General features: G+C 39.5%; 2 protein-coding genes across 4 annotated transcripts; one reads left to right on the top strand and one right to left on the bottom strand.

Moving 5' to 3' along the window:
- Window positions 1–701: 701 nt before the first annotated feature.
- Window positions 702–4020, bottom strand: LOC134653906 (SET domain-containing protein SmydA-8). The gene is made up of 3 exons (XM_063509269.1): window positions 2612–4020; window positions 1950–2134; window positions 702–891 (listed from the first exon to the last, which is right to left on the bottom strand). Exons 1-3 carry the CDS (start codon window positions 3909–3911, stop codon window positions 730–732), a joined length of 1647 nt encoding a protein of 548 aa, XP_063365339.1. The 5' UTR covers window positions 3912–4020; the 3' UTR covers window positions 702–729.
- Window positions 4021–7203: 3183 nt separating this feature from the next.
- LOC134653896 (SET domain-containing protein SmydA-8) lies at window positions 7204–23611 on the top strand. Of its 3 annotated transcripts, XM_063509258.1 has the most exons (6): window positions 7204–7299; window positions 14857–14896; window positions 15649–15833; window positions 21459–21584; window positions 21895–22017; window positions 22400–23610. In XM_063509258.1, the coding sequence occupies exons 2-6, from the start codon at window positions 14861–14863 to the stop codon at window positions 23490–23492; spliced, it is 1563 nt and encodes a 520-aa protein (XP_063365328.1). In that variant the 5' UTR covers window positions 7204–7299; window positions 14857–14860; the 3' UTR covers window positions 23493–23610. The 3 variants fall into 3 exon arrangements, with proteins under 3 accessions (XP_063365328.1, XP_063365329.1, XP_063365327.1); XM_063509259.1 differs by lacking the exon at window positions 14857–14896 and having other exon boundaries at window positions 22400–23609; XM_063509257.1 differs by lacking the exons at window positions 7204–7299; window positions 14857–14896 and adding an exon at window positions 15040–15231 and having other exon boundaries at window positions 22400–23611.
- The last annotated feature ends 105 nt before the right edge of the window (window positions 23612–23716 follow it).

Here is a 23716-nt window from a genome sequence, read left to right as displayed (position 1 = left end):
TTATGTGAAAATTGTGTTCATATCTAGAGCATTTCTCAAATAATTTGTACATTTCGATCACATCTTAGATTTCTATAAAAATTGGTATGCTGTACATGAAGCTGAACAATTTCCACCATATTTCCCAAAATGTCCAAGAAAGTTTGTATGAAACATTCCTTTTTTGTTACCAAATGTGTAAGGAAATCTGGTAACAAAAAAAGATGTTTCATACAAACTTTCTTGGACATTTTGGGAAATGTGGTGGAAATTGTTCAGCTTCATGTACTTTACCAGCAAATCAATTTTTATAGAAATCGTAAGATGTGATCGAAATGTACAATTTTTCTGAGAAATGCTCTTTAAAGAAATCTAGATCATTTGAATCTTAATTATCAGTATTCGCTTATAGACTATTAAGGTTATTTTACCAAGCGATTGTAAAAAAATCATATACTTAAAACATATTATTGTTATAAATGTCTTTATTTCGCAGTATTAAATTAATATTAACATATAGCCTGACCAGTAATATATGATAATTGTCAAGAGGGCGCTGTTATTCTCATGTATAGGGTGACAATTCAGTGTAGTATGAAAAAATTAGTTCCAGTGAAATTCCGCAACATGGCGCACCCCCAATAGATCCTGGTTCACCTATAGATAGGTTACTGTAATGCCTAACGTTTGTAATGTAATAAACTGGGTGAATAATTAAAGCTTATTATGTAACTTTCTTTTGTTTTTCTCTTAGTCTACAGATAGACACTCAGAGCCATTCTCAGTATCAGTAACTTCTAATTGACTGGCCAGCTCTTGTATCTTAGCTTCTAGAGCATCTTTCATGTGAGGCTCAACTCGGAGAATATTTGTAGCTTCTTGCAGTAGAACCATGCATTCCATTAGACGATCCTGTGAAAAAACGTGATTACCGTGAAAACCGGCCAAGTGCGAGTCGGAATCGCGCACGAAGGGTTCCGCACCATCAACAAAAAATAGAGCAAAACAAGCAAAAAAACGGTCACCCATCCAAGTACTGACCCCGCCCGACGTTGCTTAACTTCGGTCAAAAATCACGTTTGTTGTATGGGAGCCCCACTTAAATCTTTATTTTATTCTGTTTTTAGTATTTGTTGTTATAGCGGCAACAGAAATACATCATCTGTGAAAATTTCAACTGTCTAGCTATCACGGTTCGTGAGATACAGCCTGGTGACAGACGGACGGACGGACAGCGGAGTCTTAATAATAGGGTCCCGTTTTTACCCTTTGGATTGTTTTTACCTCTTAAGGATGACTCAAATTAGGACGGCCCGGGTCTGGGCCTAGGCATCCGACACATCGTTTTCTATAGAAAACATCACGTGATCACTGGTCTAGAACAGCCCGGGTTTGGGCCTAGGCATCCGACACATCGTTTTCTATAGAAATCATCACGTGATCACTGGTCATCTGTCATAGAAAATGAAGTGTCGATTTATTTGCCACTTTTGCTAGAGTATAAATGCACCATCGCCTTTCAAATAGGTAATGATAACGTTACGTAATATATGTATGCTAAAATTAACAGTTGAACGATTCGTCACGTGAAGTACCGCAATAGAACTCAAACACAATATAATTTTAGACATATTAACGCATGGGCACACAAACACAAAGTCGGTTAGCATTAATTCTATTTGGCTGAATTCCAATGTTTGGATTTACGTTTTGTAAAAAACTCACGTGCTTGCATTCACAAATGTAAAAATGAATGGAAATAAGAATGCGTAGTTTTTTTATGACATGTGATGCAATATTTAACGAGAATTTAAAGGAAAACATGATATCGAGTTAATTTACATTGCGGGTCTATTTATTTTATCGCAATTCATTCTTCAGGCCAATGACCATTACAGCATAATTGTATTTGTTGAACACGTTATGTTAAATGTATAAGTTTTTTTTTTCTATTTTTGGATTATAATTACCTGGGCAGCAGCTTTAGTCAACTTCTCAGTTTCAAATTCCCTCTTCGTCTGGATAGTCATAGCCGATTGTAAATCTAGGATAAGGGTGCCCCTGAACCGCGTCCATCCAGGTTCAATTTTGTCGGCAATTTCCAAAAGTTCATGACATAGGTCTATTTTGCGCTGCAGGAGGTTGTCTGATAGATCTGCAAATAATTAGGTATGAGGAATTAGCTTTAAAATACTGAGTTCTGTCAGTATAAACTTATTATATTATATACTAGCGACCCGCCCCGGCTTCGCACGGGTTAACAAAAATTATACATAAACCTTCCTCTAGAATCACTCTATATCTATTAAAAAAATCTTATCAAAATCCGTTGCATAGTTTTAAAGATCTAAGCATACATAGGGACAGACAGAAAGCGGAAAGCGACTTTGTTTTATACAATGTAGTGATTATATAAAGTACCTATAATGTTTATATCCTGTATTCCGTAGTATATAAATAGGTACTCGTAATACGTTATTTTCAAAGTACCTACAATTCAATTGTTAGGAATGTACACAGTAAACGTCTATTAATATATTTCAGATTCTTCAATTGGTAAATATTTTTCACCATTCAACTAGTGCCTACGCCAATTCTTGTGATAAGTGGTCAAGCGTCATAGCAATATTACCTGATAAGCTGTACCCTTTGTAATTCCCATAAATCTGAATCAGGGCTAACTTCGCTTGTACCACTAAATGGTTTGATGGATGTAGTGTCTGACTGTATTTCATAATGAATTCTTCAAACTGTTTGGGGCCATTCCTATCGAGCTTATTTAAGTCTTGTTTCAGAGCGTTGTTTCCCCAAAACATCTGCTTGCTCAAAATAAAATGGTCACACTTCTCGCATTTCCAATTTGCCGTTTCATCCAAAGGATTTGTTGACATCAACATAGCCCCATTCGCTGCTCCGCCTGAATTGCAAACTGAACAGTATATGTTCCCTAGATTAGTACCAAATTCGGTTGGGTCCTTACACCTGTCGCAGTCACAATCAAAACATTTGTTTATTTTTAGATGTCTCCGTCTATCCAAGGTACCCCATAGCGACTGTGTGTACGTTGCAGTTATAAGTTCACCTTTAGAAATTGGCACAGTTGCAATCAGGGCCATATTATAATCGTCGCCCAAATAAATGTGACGAGTATTCGGTTTGCAGCTATGGTTCATCATTGCGGCTGTGACAAAAATAGCCCGTAACCTTTTCGATCCGTCAGGAGATCTGACATCGAACGCGTTTGTATCAATGATTGAAGCCACTTTCAGAATAGTTTCCTCATCGAAATCAAGTCCGAGAACTTGTATTATGAATGTACTGAGATTAGCTTTGAGAACTGAGTACAATGGCGTACCTATCCTCTCGTCTAAATGAGATTCCAGATTTATAATATTCTCAAATTGCTGTGGATTTGACTGTTTCATCAGTAGGACTCTCATCGGTGCAATAACACAGTATGCTGCTTCACTTTTGTCCGGCTGTTCATATTTAATAGTGCACTTATAATTCTTTTCAGTCATGATTTTGCATTCAGCCTTATGTACTTCAGCTTTCTCGCACTTTTGGTTGCACATGGGCCATAAGCAAGATGTACATTTATAGAAATCAAGTTTGTCTCCGATTTTCATTGGCTCTAGCTTCTTTCCGCAAGCCAAGCAGTGTGCTGGTGAGGACATCTTTGGACCGATCAGTGCGGGTTTTTCTTTTAAAATCATTTCTCCTGGTTGGATGTCTCTGGTCGCAACCATGTGTCGTCCGATGGTGTCGGAGTATTGGATCTTGAAGGCGCAGCATTTGAACTTGTGGCCTTCCCTCCATCCTAGTTTTTGGTGGGCCCTTGAGCAGTAGTAGACGAGCTTGCATCCTCCGCAGGTCTGATTGGCCGGTTTCTGGCAGACCTCGCACTGCGGAATTTCGCGCTTATGCTCCATGTCTTCTGGTAGAAGCGACACGGCCGGCTTGTTAGAGCTCGAGTACAATACTCGTTTTAAATAGATCACATAATTATCACTGGCTGAAACTTGGGCCGCCTGCCAACAACATGAAACATAATGCCCTGTTATCTGCGATAGAAGGCTATGCGCTGTTTGATGAGGTTAATGAATCGGAAAGTGAATTTATTTTCGCTACAACATTATATCGATGACATTAAATTGTGTAAGAGTAATAAAATGAAAATGATTTACCAAATCAAGTCAGCACGGATATCATGGTCGCATTTTAATCACCTGTCATGTCGTGCGTCACTTTCGGACTTTCATACTTGTTAAAAAGTGACAGGCATGGTGACAGATGATAAAAAGACGACCAGGCGGCGTATCATGGTCGCATTTTTATCACTTGTCATGCTATGCGTCACTTTCGCACTTACTTATTTGTTAGAACGTGACAGCCATGGTGACAAATGATAAAGAGCCGGCCATAATAGCCCTACAGAAGACGACCATCTTAGCCGTTGACTTTGACCCGGTTTGCCTTAGCGTGATTTGGCCGTAGTAGGGTTTGGTTTCAATATGACAAACAAGTGTCTCTTTTATCTTAATTCAATATGATAAGTACATAATTTGATCCCATTCCTATGAAAATGTAAAAAACACAATAAAAATGTAAAAATACACATAAAACGGGTCACCACATACTACCATCAATACGAATTACAAACGCGTTGTTTTAAAATAAATTTCTATTAATAACTGAGTAATTAACCAACTGACGCTAAAATGTGAACAGGTGGTCACTTTAGCAGTCTCAATTCACAACTAGACCCGTTTTGTCGCCTGGACATAAATGGTAGTGGACGTAGTGGACATTAGACGGTATAAATAAACACAGTATAGATTGGTAAAAGCAAGGATCAGGGGCCTTAGTACCATGATATTTACTGCGATTCTGGTTCGGACCTAAACTGAATCGCTAAAGGACGGAGCTATATACATATAAGTCGCAAAACTCCGTCCCTTAGCAATTCAGTTTAGGTCCTAAACAGAATCGCAATAAGGACATCATGATGGTAAGGCCCCTGCTACACTGACACTCGGTGCAGCGTATACGCTGTGAGGTATATCACGTTGTGGGGCTTCCTTAATCTGGGACTTGCTTACTTTGTCTTACTTATTTTATGTATGGGTCCGAGTTATCCGAAATAAATGTATTTTGATTTTTTGATTTGTTTTGATTGCCCAAATCTTCATATTGTGTTTTTTTTCTGGGTGCCTACCAAGGAAAACAAAAAGAACGTATTTTCGTAATTAAATGCAACCAATTGTTTATTGCTTAAAAGTTGATTTAGAATTCAAATAATTACATCTAATAGAATCAGGCGTTAGATTGTTGAAATATAACTCGCATATAAATTCGCGTCTTAGCAAAGCAATATTTTTGTTTTCATAGTTCTAAATTTGTCTACATTCTCCGTAAGTACTCTTCTTCCTCGCGTTGTCCCGGAATTTTGGCCACGGCTCATGGGAGTCTGGGGTCCGCTTGGCAACTAATTCCAGGAATTCGCGTAGGCACTAGTTTTTACGAAAGCGACTGCCATCTGACCTTCCAACCCAGAGGGTAAACTAGGCCTTATTGGGATTAGTCCGGTTTCCTCACGATGTTTTCCTTCACCGAAAAGCGACTGGTAAATATCAAATGATATTTCGTACATAAGTTCCGAAAAACTCATTGGTACGAGCCGGGGTTTGAACCCGCGACCTCCGGATTGCAAGTCGCACGCTCTTACCGCTAGGCCACCAGCGCTTACTAAATTAATCCAAATTTACTCAGACATATATTCAATATATTCACATCCAAAACCCAAATACAAATCTTAAGTTTTATTACTGGGTACTATCGTAAATTTGCAATGAGTGTATGTTCTTGCAAATATAAAATGTCGTTGTCGCCGAGTTCCAATTGCTCTTACAAAACAAATGCGACATTATTTCTTTCCACAAGATTTAAATACCATCAAGCTGTCAAGTATCCTACTAAAGATTGATAAAAAAGCGGCCAAGTGCGAGTCGGACTCGCCCATGAAGGGTTCCGTATTTAGGCGATTTATGACGTATAAAAAAAAACTACTTACTAGATCTCGTTCAAACCAATTTTCGGTGGAAGTTTATGGTAATGTACACCATATATTTTTTTTAGTTTTATCATTCTCTTATTTTAGAAGTTACAGGGGGGGGGACACACATTTTACCACTTTGGACGTGTCTCTCGCGCAAACTATTCAGTTTAGAAAAAAATGATATTAGAAACCTCAATATCATTTTTGAAGACCTATCCATAGATACCCCACACGTATGGGTTTGATGAAAAAAAAAATTGAGTTTCAGTTCTAAGTATGGGGAACCCCAAAAATTTATTGTTTTTTTTTCTATTTTTGTGTGAAAATCTTAATGCGGTTCACAGAATACATCTACTTACCAAGTTTCAACAGTATAGTTCTTATAGTTTCGGAGAAATGTGGCTGTGACATACGGACGGACAGACAGACGGACAGACGGACAGACGGACAGACGGACAGACAGACAGACAGACAGACATGACGAATCTATAAGGGTTCCGTTTTTTGCCATTTGGCTACGGAACCCTAAAAAATGCTGCTGCTGTGTAAATGATGTACCTAGAATTAGTAAAACATGTAAGTACCTACTTTTTACCGACTTGTAAACCAATACCAATAAATTTACATATTTATTATATGTTTCCAGTATACAGTACATGATTACAGTCTTCGCGATCGAATTGTCCCTTCTTTTACTACCTAAGTAAGTACCTATATAATTTAAATAAGAACGATGTTTTCTGCTTTACGGTCGAGTCCACAAACATCTTTACAGGCCAACGTTCCAAAAATATATTTACACGACCCTATTGTCAGTCTTAGAGACGTGTAAATATATTTTTAGAACGTTGGCTTGTACAGATATTTGTGAAATCGTATAGTTTTGCGAGAACCTCGCACGCGATCTCGTGTGATGTTGCCAAATACACAAGATGATTTTGATTGGTTAATAGCAAAGGTTACATTTTGTTGTCGTATGGTTAGTTGGTCACAGCTACAAAAACGTGATGCGCCCTGAAATATTTACGTTATAAAAAATTGTAGACAATTTATTACAAAAAAAAAATCCGTAAACAATAATCAAATTCGGCATTCAAAGGGCCGTTCACACTATTACATAACAAAAATGCTTTCGGTACGGGCTCGGAAAATGAGTTGTAGTCTGAAAGAGCTCGGCGCGCGCGCCGCTCGATTCCATGAAAAAAGCGGATCGGGGAAAACTGGACGTTCTAAATTTGAATTCAGTTTAGTGTTTTATAAAAGTAAGTTTAACCGTTAATAATATGATGAAATGAAACGTGATAGGTTTATTTTATAAGTAATATAACTAGTGTGATAATAAAATGTGGAATTTAGTTCATCGTCGTGGTATTTGTGGAAATGTGGAAAGTGGTCGCGAAGCGAAGTGTCGGTTTGTTACTAAAATAAATCTTAATTCGTTTTAATGGTAAAAACATCTTCATAAGTGATTAAAGTTCAATGTAGGTCACCTATCAGTGGCGGGGTATCAAACATACAGAGTGGTTCAAACATAGAAGCCTAAAATTTTTTTTTAGTTTGCTCACATCGTGGGCTATCATTGCAGAATATGGGGTATATGTATGATGTAACGTAAAACTTTGACATTTGTCTTTTTTTTTCCCAACTCGCAGTCAAGTGAGGATGCTGTTTTTTTTTAGAAACTGCGCCGTTTGTAAAGGTTTATGTTACAAAAAGAAACATTCAAAAAAGTTCAATACTTTTTTTTTTTTAATTAATTGGTTCATCCCGGAATTTCTTGACAAATTTAAAAGTTCAAAAATTTATAACTAGAATACGGCTAACATAAATATTCTGATAGCCCACGATGTGAGGAATCTAAAAAAAATTTTTGGACGTCTATGTTTGGACCATCCTGTAGGTACGTTAGGAAAGCCGCCGGTTTCTTAGTTATCTGTAGGCAAGGTGTTCACGCCTTTCATTGGTAAGCCGGTAGGAACCGAGTCTTATAGAGAATCCGCGCTTATAGGTATTCTATATGTAATATAGTCAAATAATAGGGATGATGACACACGTTGAATTTTATAGCAAAATCTAGTAAAATAGATAGCAAATGAGCAATTTATCACAATATTGTAGATATTAAAAAACTATATGGAAATAATACAAAAATACAACACCCGAAAGTTTCAAAATTAAGGTTTATTTTTACTTTCAAACACGAAATAAGTAGGTAAGGAAAGATTACCATTCGATTCCTCACATTTTATCCAAAAAAAGATTGTATTCATACTTCAAGAGCGCTCTCAGTGTCCTTGACGTCACGTTCACATAGCGTTTTGTTCGGGGCGTTTCGCGAGTGAAGTATGACTGTCGGACTTTGACTATCATTTCTGACTTTTGTATTGCTTTAATGCAATTCCGTCCGTCCGTCCGTCCGTCCGTCCGTCTGTCACCAGGCTGTATCTCAAGAACCGTGATAGCTACACAGTTGAAATTTTCACAGATGATGTATTTCTGTTGCCGCTATAACAACAAATACTAAAAACAGAATAAAATAAAGATTTAAGAGCCAACAGGAGCTAAGATTTAAATATTTTAGGTAAATATACCCGTCTCGCTAACGGAAGAGGCTCCTAAAACTAGTGCGATAAGGACAAGGCGAAAAATCCTGCGTAAAAATCTCAAAAATCGAGGTTTCGTACTCGACTGTTTCCTCCTCCAAAACTTAACCAATCGTAACCAAATTTGGAAATCTAAATGATTATGACATTATCTGTGTCGGACCGTTTTGCTTTTTTGACTAATTGATATCAGTTTTGAATAGCACGCCTCTCATTGCGGCATAGTCAATTAGGCCATTTTTGAAGGGCTCTAGCGCCTTAAAAAACAAAAATATCAAAAATAGCAAAACGGTCCGACACAGATATTGACAATATTAATCTGTGTTGAAAAAATCATTGCTCTAGCTTCAAAACCCACGGAGGAAACAGTCGAGTACGTTTGTATGGAGAAATGACCACTCCTGTTGGCTCTTAAGTGGGGCTCCCATACAACAAACGTGATTTTTGACCGAAGTTAAGCAACGTCGGGCGGGGTCAGTACTTGGATGGGTGACCGTTTGTTTGCTTGTTTTTTTTTGCTTGTTGTGCTCTATTTTTTGTTGATGGTGCGGAACCCTCCGTGCGCGAGTTCGACTCGCACTTGGTCGGTTTTTAAGTTATGACACGCAATTTCTGACATAAAAGCTACCACTTTAAGGACGACTGACGTTAGACCGGGCCGTGTCCGGGCCGGAGCTTCCGGAGCTTCGTGTTCTATGGAAAGCATCACGTGATCACCTGTCATCTGTCACAGAAAAGTAAGCGCCGGAAGCTCCGGCCCGGACACGGCCCGGTCTAACGTGAGTCATCCTTAATGTTTTGATTTGATATGGTTTATCACGAAGCCTCATAGTGCGCAGCAAGCTCGGCCGAATTCCACCTTCCCATACAAACGGAGCTTAATTCTCATTTTAAAACAACGTGTTGGATTTTAATGAAACTTTGCACATACATGAGGTATATCTATGCCTGCAATTAGTTTATATAGGTTAGCTCCAGCTTATAAAACAAACGAAATATAGCAAAAACAAATTTTGTATGAAAAACTTAATTCGCTGTATTTTATTAACTACGATATCTGAAGCTACATAAACTAGTTACATGCAAAGATTTACCTTATCCTATTGTAAGTACAAAGTTTCAGAGCAATCTAGCCAGTCGTTTTAAAATGAGAGCGTAACTACGTTTGTATGGAGATACTACCTTGGTTGGGCTTACTACTAAGTCTGGCAGGCAATATTGTACATTTTATTTTTAGTTTATTTAATAGTTTAGTTTATTCTAGAATGCGCTTAATGAACTTCAAATAGTTTCACCGGCTCTAACCCTACACCTCTGCCCGAGAAGATTTAAATCCCCCCTAAATTGAAAAAGGGTATCCCAATATGGGATCGGTAAGAAACTCGGTGGGACACATTTTTTCCAAATATTACGTCTTATAATTAACATCAATTATGTTAAAACGTCCTTATTGCACATGAAGTATTAAGGACCCTTCTGTAATGGAAAGCCACAAATAAACTTAAAAAAAAACTGAATCAGTCCTTGTCCTTGTCCTTGTCAAACAATATCCGCCAAGTCAACTTTACTCACCTCATTTCCCGTTCGCGCGTACTACTCGATGGTGCCGTTTTAAAATGATTTAGCGCATCTATTTCTGGGGCAGGTATTTTGTGAAACGGGACTTCTCCCACAGATTTTAACTGTTAGGAATCGCGCGTTTCAGTTGCAATTTGTGAGATTAGGTCATTCAGTGTGTATGTTTTATTACTTGGCACAGGCTCCCGAGCACAGGATGGAGTTATGTAGGTATGGGTCATAATGTTAGGTACTTATGTACTTACCTATTTAGTCGCCACGTTTAGTGCCTAAATTTCTCGGAAATTTTCATAGGAAATGCAGGGAACTTTTTTTTTATAAGGACCACTGTCTTTAGAGTTAGACCAAGATAAGTTTGCAACGATTTTGATAGCACTCGCAGTGCAAGTGTTATTTATACGTCGTAATTTCATAGAAGTCTGACGTTTAAAAGTTCTGCGTGTGTCACACTACCTACACGTGTACTGCGTGTGTTATCAAAATCGTTGCAGACTTTTCTTAGTGCAACTCTGTTATAATGTTTATAAAATAATTTATGAAATGTCTAACATAATGTTAGTATCACTCAAGACTGTCAAGAATACTGCCAATGTTTTGACAGTTCACTATATTGAATGACCGGCATTGAATCCTGTGCAAGCGCATGCCAAATTGCCGTTACGCTATTTACGAGTATTTTCGAATTTTAAGCATTGTTCGAAACTAAACTCTAATCCTATAGAAATAAAATTTACATTTTCTGCACTCGCCAAAATTATCTTTTATTAAAAGATTAGTACTGAAATGAACTTTACGTGGGTATTATAAAGTCTATTTTCCTGTCACCTAAGCTTTCATTCAATGACTCTTCAATAGAATATCCCTAACCTATTAATTCTAAAACGACCTATACAGCATTTAATACTTACGGAGGCCATTTTCTAAATGCACTAAATCGAGTTCATAAATAGTAACTTACCAAAGCTCTTATACGCCGTACAGTTCTCAAAGAGATACGGCGTATCAGCAATTAAGAGCCAACTGGAGCTAAGATTAAAATATTTTAGGTAAATATACCCGTCTCGCTAACGGAAGCGGCTCCTAAAACTAGTGCGATAAGGACAAGGCGAAAAATCCTGCGTAAAAATATCAAAAATCGAGGTTTCGTACTAGACTGTTTCCTCCTCCAAAACTTAACCAATCGTAACCAAATTTGGAAATCTAAATGATTATGACATTATCTGTGTCGGACCGTTTTACTTTTTTGACTAATTGATGTCAGTTTTGAATAGCACGCCTCTCATTGCGGCATAGTCAATTAGGCCATTTTGGCCATTTTTGAAGGGCTCTAGCGCCTTAAAAAACTAAAATATCAAAAAAAGCAAAACGGTCCGACACAGATATTGACAATATTAATCGGTGTTGAAAAAATCATTGCTCTAGCTTCAAAATCCACGGAGGAAACAGTCGAGTACGTTTGTATGGAGAAAAGACCACTCCTGTTGGCTCTTAAGTACTAACTGTATTAAAAGCTAGGATTATTTTATATAGATTACCGATTACTAGCACCAGACCACCTAGTAAATGATCTCTCGACACCCAAGTACGATACGATATGATAAGATACGACTGTACCTAAGCCAAAGATTTTACAATAGTATGAGATCTCTAGCGACTTTCATATTGATTGTCACTGTAACAAGGTACCTACGAAATGGGTCGTACATTAAAATCTTCGACCGTACTTATTGCTGTTAAAACGTTAGTGTAAGGCCTGAGTGGACGCTCGATGCGGGGTGTTCGGCGGGACGTGCAGCGTGGCGTCGGCCTCACAAGTGATTTGAGCAGCGTGCACTAAGGCTGCTCCTGCTCCTATACGCTTGCATTTGTTTAACATCATAGAATACCGCCTATAGAAACCTAATATTGGTCATTTTGTTCGCGACGCAACTCACCAAACTGTGAGGTGCGGGAGGGGTACTCACGGCGTTGCGATTGGTCGTTTCAAATATGGCGCGATGTCACGTGTCAGCGTAGGGATGGGACACGTTCATTACGGACAGTGGTACAGTGGTACAGTAATTTATTGTGGTAAAATTGTTATCATTTAGTTTAGGTAATTAAAGTAAACTTATTTAAGAATATTATTGACTAATAATATTTTAGCAATGTAAAAATGTAGGTAAAACCTAAAAATTTTACTTAACATAATGGCATTTATATTTAAAGTTGTTCCCGCATCTTGCATTTTAAACTTTAGATCTTTATATTATTTCCACTTAAAATCGCGATCTCTTTCAATCCTAATACGAGCAAAAATTGTCACCGAAAGTTCATACAATTTACTTTCCGTTTTGTTACGGTCATTATAGAGTGTTCTATTAAAAACATAATGAAATAGGCCAAAAAAATTGGGTGCATTGTTTTTTTCTCAGTAAAAATGGAAATGGTTTTTAATTCTGAGTAGTGTCGCGGGTTCGAAACCCGGCTCGTACCAATGAGTTTTTTGGAACTTAGGTACGAAATATCATTAGATATTTACTAGTCGCTTTTCTGTAAAGGAAACATCGTGAGGAAACCGGACTAATCCCAATAAGGTCTAGTGTACCCTCTGGGTTGGAAGGTCAGATAGCAGAAGCTTTCGTAAAAACTACAGCCTACGCCAATTCTCGGGACTAGTTGCCAAGCGGACCCTAGGTACCCATGAGCCGTGGCAAAAGCCGAAACAACGCGGGGAAGATGATGACGTATGTCTATCACAAACCAAAACCGAGTTCCCTCGCACTTCTTTGAAGTTCATCATCGGGTCCATCTCGTGACATGAGACCTAACTTCTCTCCTAGAGGATTCTAAAAAACCCACACAACATATGCCTATCACAAACCAACACCGAGTTCCCTCGCACTTCATTGAAGTTCATCATCAGGCCCATCTCGTGACATGAGACCTAACTGCTCCCCTAGAGGATTCTAAAAAATCCACACAAAATATGCCTATAACAACCCAACACCGAGTTCCCTCGCACTTCTTTGAAGTTCATCATCAGGCCCATCTCGTGACATGAGACCTAGCTGCTCCCCTAGAGGATTCTAAAACACCCACATAACATATACCTATCACAAACCAACACCGAGTTCCCTCGCACTACTTTGAAGTTTATTATCAGGCCCATCTCGTGACATGAGACCTAACTGCTCCCCTAGAGGATTCTAAAAAACCCACACAACATATGCCTATCACAAACCAACACCTAGTTCCCTCGCACTTCTTTGAAGTTCATCATGAGGCCCATCTGGTGACATGAGACCTAACTGCGCACCTACGCGATTCTAAAAAAACTCACCCATTTCTTATTTTAAAACTAGAACTCTATAATGATTATACTACTAGCAAAAAACGAAAATACGTATACCTACTTAATATTTAAGATAAACTACCATTATATTAAAACTACAGATTAATTACATTATTATATTCAATTAAAAGTAAAAGAGAATCACAGTTTTGTTTTATATTTCTTAAAATGGTACAATACGGTACGAACGAAGGCACGAAGTTCGCGCAACTGACGAAACCATCATCGTCGCATCCCTAGTCGTAATGTGAAAGGGATAGCACATTGCATTTTCAAGTTGACGAAAAGGGACGGACATACTTCGCCCTGAGCTTATTGACCACTATAAAATGAACCCCGCGGACAAGAAACAATTTTCAACGAAATAATGAATTTGACTTTCCCGTCGAAGGTAATTCCATCTGTTTTGTAAGTAGAAGTCTAAGATGACTTGCCACACCATATTACGCTGCAATATCCCATGATTTCCTCAAGAATTCAATAGTTTACGATTTATTTTCTTAGACACGTGCACACTGCTAACAGGTCGTAAGCTTGGTCGCTACTGATCGGAGCGGCGCGCGTGCGATATTATATTTGACCTATGCACCATACGGGTGATGACCGCGAGTCGTCCTATAAGCTCTGTCTATAGGGGTTGGTCTGTGTTTAACATGCACGCCGCACGCCCCGCTCCGCTGCACGCCCAACATGAGCGTCCACTCAGGCCTTACACTTAGGCACTGGCCAATATCTAACCGCGAAAATCGCAGTTCGTAAATTGGGTAATTTTTCTGTCACTCTAATTAAGCCTTTATTGGAGTAAAAGAGAAACATCCCCGCAATTTGCGACTTTTCGCGGTAGCCCCTCTGATCTCGATGTAAATATATACTGGTTGAATTCGGTAAATGTAGAAAGGGAATAAAAGCTCTTATATAGTTACTTAGCAAAGCTCTTATGTTAACTATAGGCACTGTATAAAGATACGATAGTTTGAATGAAGTAAACCTTGACATATTTGAGTAGAAGACGTTGCCAACTCGCCATTTATCACTTTAGCGTTTAGTTGGCTGATTGGAAGTATTGGAACACAGTTTGAATGTAATTAGCAGTAAACTTGGCCCCTTTTCGACACGTGCCAAAGTAAAACGGCTGCCTTAACCTTTTCACGTTTGGTTTACAATGTTGGCAATGGCATATATAACATTGGGGTTTAGGCTTTGGAGCAACTGTATGTTACATACAATATTATACACATACTGCTAAAATCATAAAGCTTTAGTAATTGGTAAGAAGATGTTTATGCGTTTAATTAATTTTACAGTAACATGGGGCTAGAAAATGGCACCAGCGACGTCTTTGAGGTAAGCAAATTGCAACTATGTAAAATAATTAATGTTATTTTGCACGCCATCTATATAAATATAGCGACACTAGTAGCTTACGACGAACCTTAACGAACTGCATGGAATAGCTTCAAGCGGTTGTAGTTTCTCATTTGATCAATAGATGGCGCGCTACATTTAGTTTTCGCCTAATCGCCACTAGATGGCACTGAGCGTTTGAAAAATAAAATGATAAGTTGAAAACCTATAAATACTAATTCGATCGGGATGCAATTAAATAACAAGTGTCGATGATTAGTAGTGCAATAGCAATGTTACGGTTGATAGACCAGAAGAACGTTCGCTACGAACATGTATGTAATTTTGAATTATTTTGAAAAATGTACCTACACATTTTATTCACGTTCCACATAAATAAATACATTATTAAAAATTAGGTTATGTACGGAACCCTTGGAACGCGAGTCCGACTAATATTTGACCGGTTTTTTTTTTAGTTATTATGTGCCTTCATATCCTACATACTACTTCAGAAATAGTAGGTAGTCTACAACTATTACATGACACTGCATCGCATTTTTTAAGAAGTAGCCCACCTACGAATATCGTCCTTTTCCTACATTCGATTGCTCAAATACTTTCTCTATTTTCTCAAAATCAATCGATCGACGCACGAACCATATATACATTACCTACAAATATTACAATACCTTCCCCATTTTAAAATCAAAGTATGTTAATTTTTACTTATAACTCATTTGATCTTCCAGGCTCGCACCTCAGAAGAGCTCGGGCGCTACCTCGTCGCGGCCCGCGACCTGGCCCCAGGGGACCTGGTCCTCACCGAACGACCCCTGGTCTTTGGCCCCAAGGCCACGGTTGTCCCTGAGGCCACCATGCCGTGTGTGGGGTGCTACAAGCCGGTACCCACTGATGTTGGAGAGAGATGTGCTAAGTGAGGTTCTTTTTGTTTCTTTCTGTTTTTAGGTAAGACCTGGAAGCGAGTGCGAGTTTGCTTTGCCTTTGGTACTTCAAATCTGGGTCTTAAAGCCATATTGTTGGACATTACTTTTACCAATGTTCTTAACGGGGTCCCTTTGTTTCCCATAAAGTTTTAAGTCATAATGTATTTCATAAGGTTATCCTATAATATATATAGGTTAGGTTAAGCTAGGTTTGTTTTATGGCAATCCTGAAAAGTGACGCGATTCTGAATGCGGGCAAACAATACATTATGACTTAAAACTATTTGGGAAACAATAGAGACGTTTAGGTAAAAACATTACTTTGTTTTAAAATCCGTTTATTTTAATCATGACCATAGGAATTAACGCTCCTAAAAAGTTTGTGACCCAGTTTCATGTATTCTCTGAAGATATCCAATATAGCCCGGCGTAGCGTAACTTAGTTTACGATGTTTGTACAAATAAGGAAAACTGATTATTAGGTACTTTAGGCATTGGTAGTAAAATATGTAGGGAGACAGTGGTGACAGTAATGAACATTATTTCCAATGCGTCCCTCTCTTTTTCTATTCGTCTCTCTTTAGTGCTATACTGGCCAGCCTCTCAAAAAAGAGTCCAAGTTATCCCACCATCGCCGACGAGGTCTGCCGCATCCCAGGTTAGACTTGTGGGGCTCCCACTCCGTGGTTAACTTGGCCCACAAGTCGTCCGGCATCGGCATTCAGACATGACCAGCCCCGTCCCATTTCAACTTAGCCGCTTTCTGTTTTGTTTAAACATGATTCGACGTTCTGGCTGCATCATTGCCCCTGAGTTTGGAGGATCCGTCAGGTTCATCACATAAACCCATAGGTACTTACAACTTTGGTCCAACCTTTATTTAACTTCTCTTCTTCTTTTTCGGTCCGTTACTGAGGATTGTGATGACTTGGTTTAGCCATTTGTCTCCATCTGCATCGGTCTCGATCTCTCCTAGCCTGCACCGCTTGATGGAGTTTGCCTGAGATGGCCTTTTTAACTTGGTCGGACCATCTAGTTGGTGGGGGTCATTCGCCCTTACGTCTGTCGCCTTCCACTTCAACCTATAACTATCTGCGGCACAATCAGCTGTTTTTCAACACGTCTTCAAAGAGTTCATTGGTTTATAAGTTGTGCAAACATATTTTAATTTTAATAAATAATGTTAATACTAAATCCTCCGTCTGGAGAGGATTCCAAGAAAATATTAATACCGCATTTCAATGCAAACGAAGTTATCTGAATAACTAAATTGAATACGAAACTAATATGCAGACATTGTCAGTGCTGGTGTCAATCAACTCTTGTTTGAGTTAAATAAATTTAATAATATGAATACTACGCATAATTACGAAGGTCTGACGAGCGCTTAGAGCATTTAGTAACTGGAGACGCCTGGTCTGTCATTTTCTGTACAAAAAAGTCTGCCGATTTTTGCGGGGGAGGGGCACGTCAAATGTATGGTTATTTGTACGTAACGTATCACACCACCATTCTGTCTAACGTGCCAGTCTTTTGTGACTAACCTAACATAATAGATAAAACGTGTCCTAATTCTGTGAATAACACCCCTTTGATACATTCGTATCTAAAAAGCCAAAAGCTTTAAAAATAACGTTCCTACAGTTGCTACAAACTTTATAATAAAGTAGTCTAGTGGAGGTTAATGGGCATCCAGCCCAACACTCAACAGCTAGGCGGTAAAGTTGGCATTGCTTGGCGAGACACAGTAAGGGTTACCTGATACAAAATTTGAATTACCTGACAAAATTCCTGATCTACTGATTCATTAAAATTACTGACATTTTCTTGAGCCGCATTCCTGACAGCCAAAATCCCTGACGTCTGCTAACCCTACTGTAGAGTTAAAGTTATAGGCCCGGGTGTACCAGTCAGATCGGCTGCGAGAAATCTCGAAATTTTCTGGCGCAGAATTTGATATGCCTGTTTAAATAAGTCGGCGACATAAGTATTTCCAAAGATAAAACACTGAATCGCTGAATGATTATCGTTGACGTGCTTATTGCCTGCGTTCTGTGTTTCTCAGTTATTCTTCTTCCTTGTTGTAACCTCATAGCTGAGGAACGTGACGATTGTGGGCTCTCTTCACCAGTGCTCTCCAACCCACTCTGTCCTGGGCCCAGTGCATCCTAGCTTGCAGTGTGGCGTTTGTCACTGACGTCATTCTGTCCGCCCAACGTGTGTGACTATCAATCCCTACACTTCAGTTATACTTATTGTTTACTTCGATATTCAGCAAAATAACTATTTTCTGCATATTTATAATGTATATCGGATGGCCTGAGCATTCGACTCGCTGGCTCTTACTAAGCCAGTGCAATAACATCCAGGTCAAGTGCTGGTCGACTGCAATTTTATTTAATGCACACATTTTTTTGAGCGACGAATGTTTATAAGGTTTTATAAGGTAAAACTCGTGCGCTTTTAGTACTGCTTTCGAGGACCAAATACAGACAATACATTTCACCTGTGCCTACTTACTATAGTTTGTCAATATGCCTTTACTTTTTTTTTTTTTTATTGTTGTGAAATACATTTAATTTACACTTCAAAAATATAGGTAGTTAACTGATTAAACATACAAATTATAAACTAAAATAAACCTAAGAATGAGTAAAAGTAACTTAACAAATAAAATATCACCCCTCACTCTGATTGTCTCCCGGATCAAATGTGCCAAAAATACTGGCCGCATTACCCCGCTGAATGGCCAGTGATATATGTTGGACAAGGAAAGAACCAGAGCGAGGGTCACAGCCCCTATCCGTTAAACGTCGCCCTATATCCTTAATAAAGGCTTTGGCCTCGGCACACCAAGGCCCCGCCGTCTCGACGGCAACCGGGACGAAGTCGTACACTTGTTCAAGGTTCGCGTACTTGCTGTGCTTCAACCTAGCAGCACTTTCAGCCGCTGCACCTGCCTTGTTCACCGTGCGCGCGAGATGAGTGGGTGCAAAAGTACTCACACACGTGGCATCCCAAAGCAAGCTGCGGCCCTTCGCCCAAGGAACAAGTGTAAGACCATCCGGTCTCTTACCGTCCAAACGACTTAGGCCCTGGGGCTCCATGATACATGGGACGTTCGCCGACACCAAAGCTCGCCTTATTAACTCATTGATGGCACAGTGCCTAGGTATCCTACCCACACACCGTAAGCAGCTTAGCCCGTGGTGTCCATCCGTCTCCACCATTACCCCGCACTTACACTGATGTGGCTCGCACACCTTGCCCCCGATTCTCAGTGCTACCGCCATCCGTAACGTGTCATTATCAAGTAAGGTTCCCAAGTGTGGTGTCGGCAAGGCATGCAACCATGCCCCGGACTCAGGTTCCCTAACAGCCTTTAGCCTGGCAACGTCCTTCCCCACAGCACTCTCCAACAGGCCCTTATGCCACTCACGGCACAAAATATCATCCCAAAGTCTTTGTGAAGAGGGGTTTTCTGGTCGTTCAACTCCTGCAAAGCGGCACGACCACTCGGAAAGAGCCTCCTGAAGAAATGTAATACAGATATTGCCACCATTGAAGGAAAGAATTCTAGTGGCAAGACCTGATGCCGCATGAGATGATGCTAGGAAAGCCACCAAACCGACGTCACGCATGCAACGTACCCCCAGACCCCCATACCGAACAGGAAGTGATGCCTGGCGCCACTGTGGTTCATCGAAGCTGACATTCAAAACACCCTCTAAGCCCTGACGAAGTACACGATCAAGATGTACAGGTGTTTGCATCTTGATCAAACCTCCATATCGGTGCAGTTCTCAAGATATACGTCACACGAGGCATTGCAAAGCAGTTTCGTAGAAGAATGAGTGAAACATGCGCCGACAAGTGTTTGAAATGTACAAAAGCAGACTCCAGCGCCTGAGTCTTGGCCTGAACCGCCGAGCTCACCCCCTCTGGAAAAATGGGTGCTCCTAATAAGGAAAATGAAGTTTTGTTCAGCAGCCGGAGACCTGGAAAAACCGACTGGAAGTTAGGCACGGAATCTAATGCTGAGGTACCACATGGATACAGCTGACATTTTGTGGAATTTACCTCCAGCCCAATTGATTGCAAAGCCGGTAAGAGCCTACTCACATCATCCAGAACTACATTAGGGCTTCCTCCAATAGTGCCATCATCCAAGTACCACACATTCAATGGTGACTGCAAAGTCGTTATACAATTCTGTATCGCAAGACAAAATACCAGAGGACCCAACGGATCTCCTTGTTGAGCACCAACCTGTGAAGAGATCGTGCTGTCACCAAAGAACAGGTTACTCGGAGAGGAATAACATTGGAAAAGAAAGGGATACAAAGTTGGAACACATGTCTTTACCTGTTCCAAAATTATATCCCTTTCTACCGAATTAAATGCGTTCTTGACGTCAAGCTTCAATATAACGGTATCGCTGTTCTCACGGGACTCAGCAAAATGCCTAGTCGCATGGATTGCCGCCTCGCAACCTAAAGGAGTGCCAAAACCTATTTGACGTGGCTGAAAATATGCTGCCATCTCATCCTTTACTGAACGGCAACCCAATTTAGCAACGAGTCGCCGTAAGGTTGTACCTATTGCAATGGGCCTTACACCTCCATCTTTTTTCTCTAACGCGCATAAACTCGCACCATATAAATAAGGGCAGACTTGGGGGTTAAGCATGCCACGTAAAAGAAAATTACACAATTTAGTAAGCGATTCGAGAAGTTTGTATCCATTGTCACCCACATTTAGCGAGGTGAGTTCCTTCAAATGTTGTGGGCGAAGGCCATCTATGCCGGCAGCAGAGCCATTGTAAAAAGAACCAATTGCGTTAGTAACGTCGGATACTGATATGGTAAGAAAAGGACTCGTTAGGTCAGGCTCAGGCGGAAAATCAAGTGGTCTAGAAGGTGCAGGGTGCTTAGCCCTCAGAGCCTCCAGAGTGTCGGCACTAGACGGAGCAAGAGAAGAATCGGACAAAAGAAGACGAACCGCCCCTCTCAAATCTCCATCATGAACCTTGCCTTCTATTGCCCGGTACAAAGATGGCGGTTTGTGGCCGGCTGTATCAGGAAAATACAAACTTGTATATAAAGAACCCTACACTTACCTATTAGCCGTGGTTAACTATGAAAACTCCAAGTAATCCTTTGTTCATCTTTGTTTCTAAGAATTGGAATACTTAAAACATTTTATTTTTCAAATCTCTCATGTTGAATTTGCAAGAGAATTTCAAATAATTGGATTTAGTAATTTTACATAACAAATTCCATTTTGCGTAAACAGGGTTCGGTGTTTTGAATTCTTAATCATTTTTATTGTTTTCAGGAAGCTTTGTTTTGTTTTTGAAATGATTTCAAAGTAAATAATGGTACCTACAGATCGAAAAAATTACAGTTAGAGTCTGTGCGGAAAGAGAAGAGTCGTGAAATGTATGCCCCCTTACATTCCACGACTCTTCTCTTTCCACACAGACTCTAGCATAATTATTATCCAAACGTCAACTACGCCAAAGCTTAGGATTTGAATAGTTAATTTTAGCAGTCCGTGTAAAGCAAAGACGCTTTCCATATAGATTTTAGTATCTCCTTTTTGTCCCTTTTCAGATGTGGCTGGCCAGTGTGCAGTGGGAACTGCCCAGGACTGACAGACCCGAGACACCACGGAGCTGAGTGCGTCATACTGAGCGCGCGGCCCGAATGTGTTCTGGACAATATGCCTGACTATTATAGGTAAGACAGCTTTATTGCGAAGCTGCTGGACTATGTACGCAGAGCTGTAAACGTGCATACCCACATTTTGAATGGAGATCACCCTTGAAGTACATATGCACTTTTGCAGCTCGCCTGCATCCTTGCTAGACATAGTTCTCCCCAATAATTTCAAAGTGATCTGGATGAGATTAGGACATGTAGGAATACTTTATCCCTTGCAGCCTTGCAGTAGCACTTGTCCAGCGTAATATTCAACCTTCTCAAGACTTTAGTCCATTATCTTTGAGACTCATCCACAAAGTCTAAATTATTGTAAAATATTTTCCAGGCATGACGCTCTCCTGCCTCTACGATGCGCCTTACTGCAGTCGACTGCACCCGAACTGTGGAAGAAGCTGTCAGAAATGCAGTCGCATATGGAGTGCCGTTCTCCGGGAACAGAAGCTTACGAGTGAGTTGCTAATGAAATGAAAAGCACGTTGTTAACGATGAAAAGTTTTGGTCTGTGGGATATTATTGTTTAATTTAAAAAGTACCTAAATAACTTTTGTTTGAACTTTATTTTTTTATTTTTTGTTCTAATTAAAAAACCAGTAACGTTAGTGCATTCCTGAGAAGTATCCCTACGTGGAGTTTCAGGGGTTGTCAGAGCATTCCTGAGATACTTCTAGCCATTGGACAACCCCTGAAATCCCACGTAGGGATACTTCCCTACGTGGGATTTCAGGGGTTGTCCAATGGCTAAGGTCACCCTGTATATATAAATATTGCTTAGTTGCAACAAACGTCGTTTTAAGTCGTTAGGTAATAACAAATATATTTCTTTATTTCAGTGAAGCCAACGAGTTCATCGTAGAATACCTCATGAACAACTTCATCAATAAGCTTGACGAGGAGACGAAGCAGAAATATTTTCCAGAGATGTCAGCAGAACACCTTCACGTATTCTGTGGCATTATTGACACTAATGCACTCGAAATTCGACTTCTGGAGGGCACTGAGCTACTTGCACTGTACACTAATACTTGCATCATGGAACATAGTTGCATACCAAACACCAAACATACCTTTAGTCACGTGACTAAAGATAGGAATGATTTCTTTAAAATCACTGTCAAAGTTGTGGTTCCAGTGTTAAAAGGGAATCATATAACAACAATGTATAGCCACGCTTTATGGGGAACACAAGCGAGGAGACAGCATTTGAAGGATACCAAATATTTTGCCTGTCGGTGTGAAAGATGTGCTGATCCAACTGAACTTGGAACCTACATCAGTGCTATGAAATGTCTAGGAGATGGAGATAGTATCTGCGACGGAATACATTTGTCTGAAGACCCGTTAGATGATGAAACTGATTGGGCTTGTAATAAATGTTCAGTAAAAGTAAATGGATCACAAGTTCTTATGTTAATATCACAAATGGCTGAAGAAATTGAGGCTGTTGAAATGATGGGAGGAACAATACAGATGTGGGAAGATTTGCTTTGCAGATTGTCAATGTTTCTGCATCCAAATCACTATCACTTATATTCTATAAAGCACTCCTTGTTACAGCTGTATGGTCGACAAGCGGGTTACACTTCAGATGAAATTTTGAATAGGAAAATCAAAATGTGCAAGGATCTCATTGATATTACCAAGAAACTAGATCCAGGTAACGCTAGACTGAGTTTGTACATGGCTGTCTTGCAACATGAATTACATTCTGCCTTAGTTATGATTGTCAAGAAAGCCAACGGTGAAGGAAAACCTCTAGACGATTTGAAACCACTTATTTCAGAAGCTAAAACTGCTATTAACGCAGCATTAGACTCATTGAAAGATGACATGGAAGAAATAGCCGGAAAAAAGTTGTTTGCTGTTATTACGGAGAGCAAAAAGGATTTTGATAAGTATTGTAAGAAAAAGAAGATCAACGTTTGAGTTTGTTTATTAGTTTTTGATTTTATTAGTAATATTTTATAATTGTTGCTACCTTATCTTTAAATATCACAGTTGTTTCTTTGTTCACATTTTCTTATATCTACATTTTGTAGTCATAAACTATATTTATAGACAATGTTGATTTTATTTATATTTTTCTTGTTTTCTTTTCATACTATTTATGGTCATAAGTACTTTTCAATTTTAAATTTCATTTTGCAACC

This window comes from Cydia amplana, chromosome 14, assembly GCF_948474715.1.
Source record: "Cydia amplana chromosome 14, ilCydAmpl1.1, whole genome shotgun sequence".
Classification (NCBI taxonomy): domain Eukaryota; kingdom Metazoa; phylum Arthropoda; class Insecta; order Lepidoptera; family Tortricidae; genus Cydia; species Cydia amplana.
The sequence above is the reverse complement of the archived record's forward strand: the minus strand, read 5'-3'. Positions and strand labels throughout refer to the sequence as shown.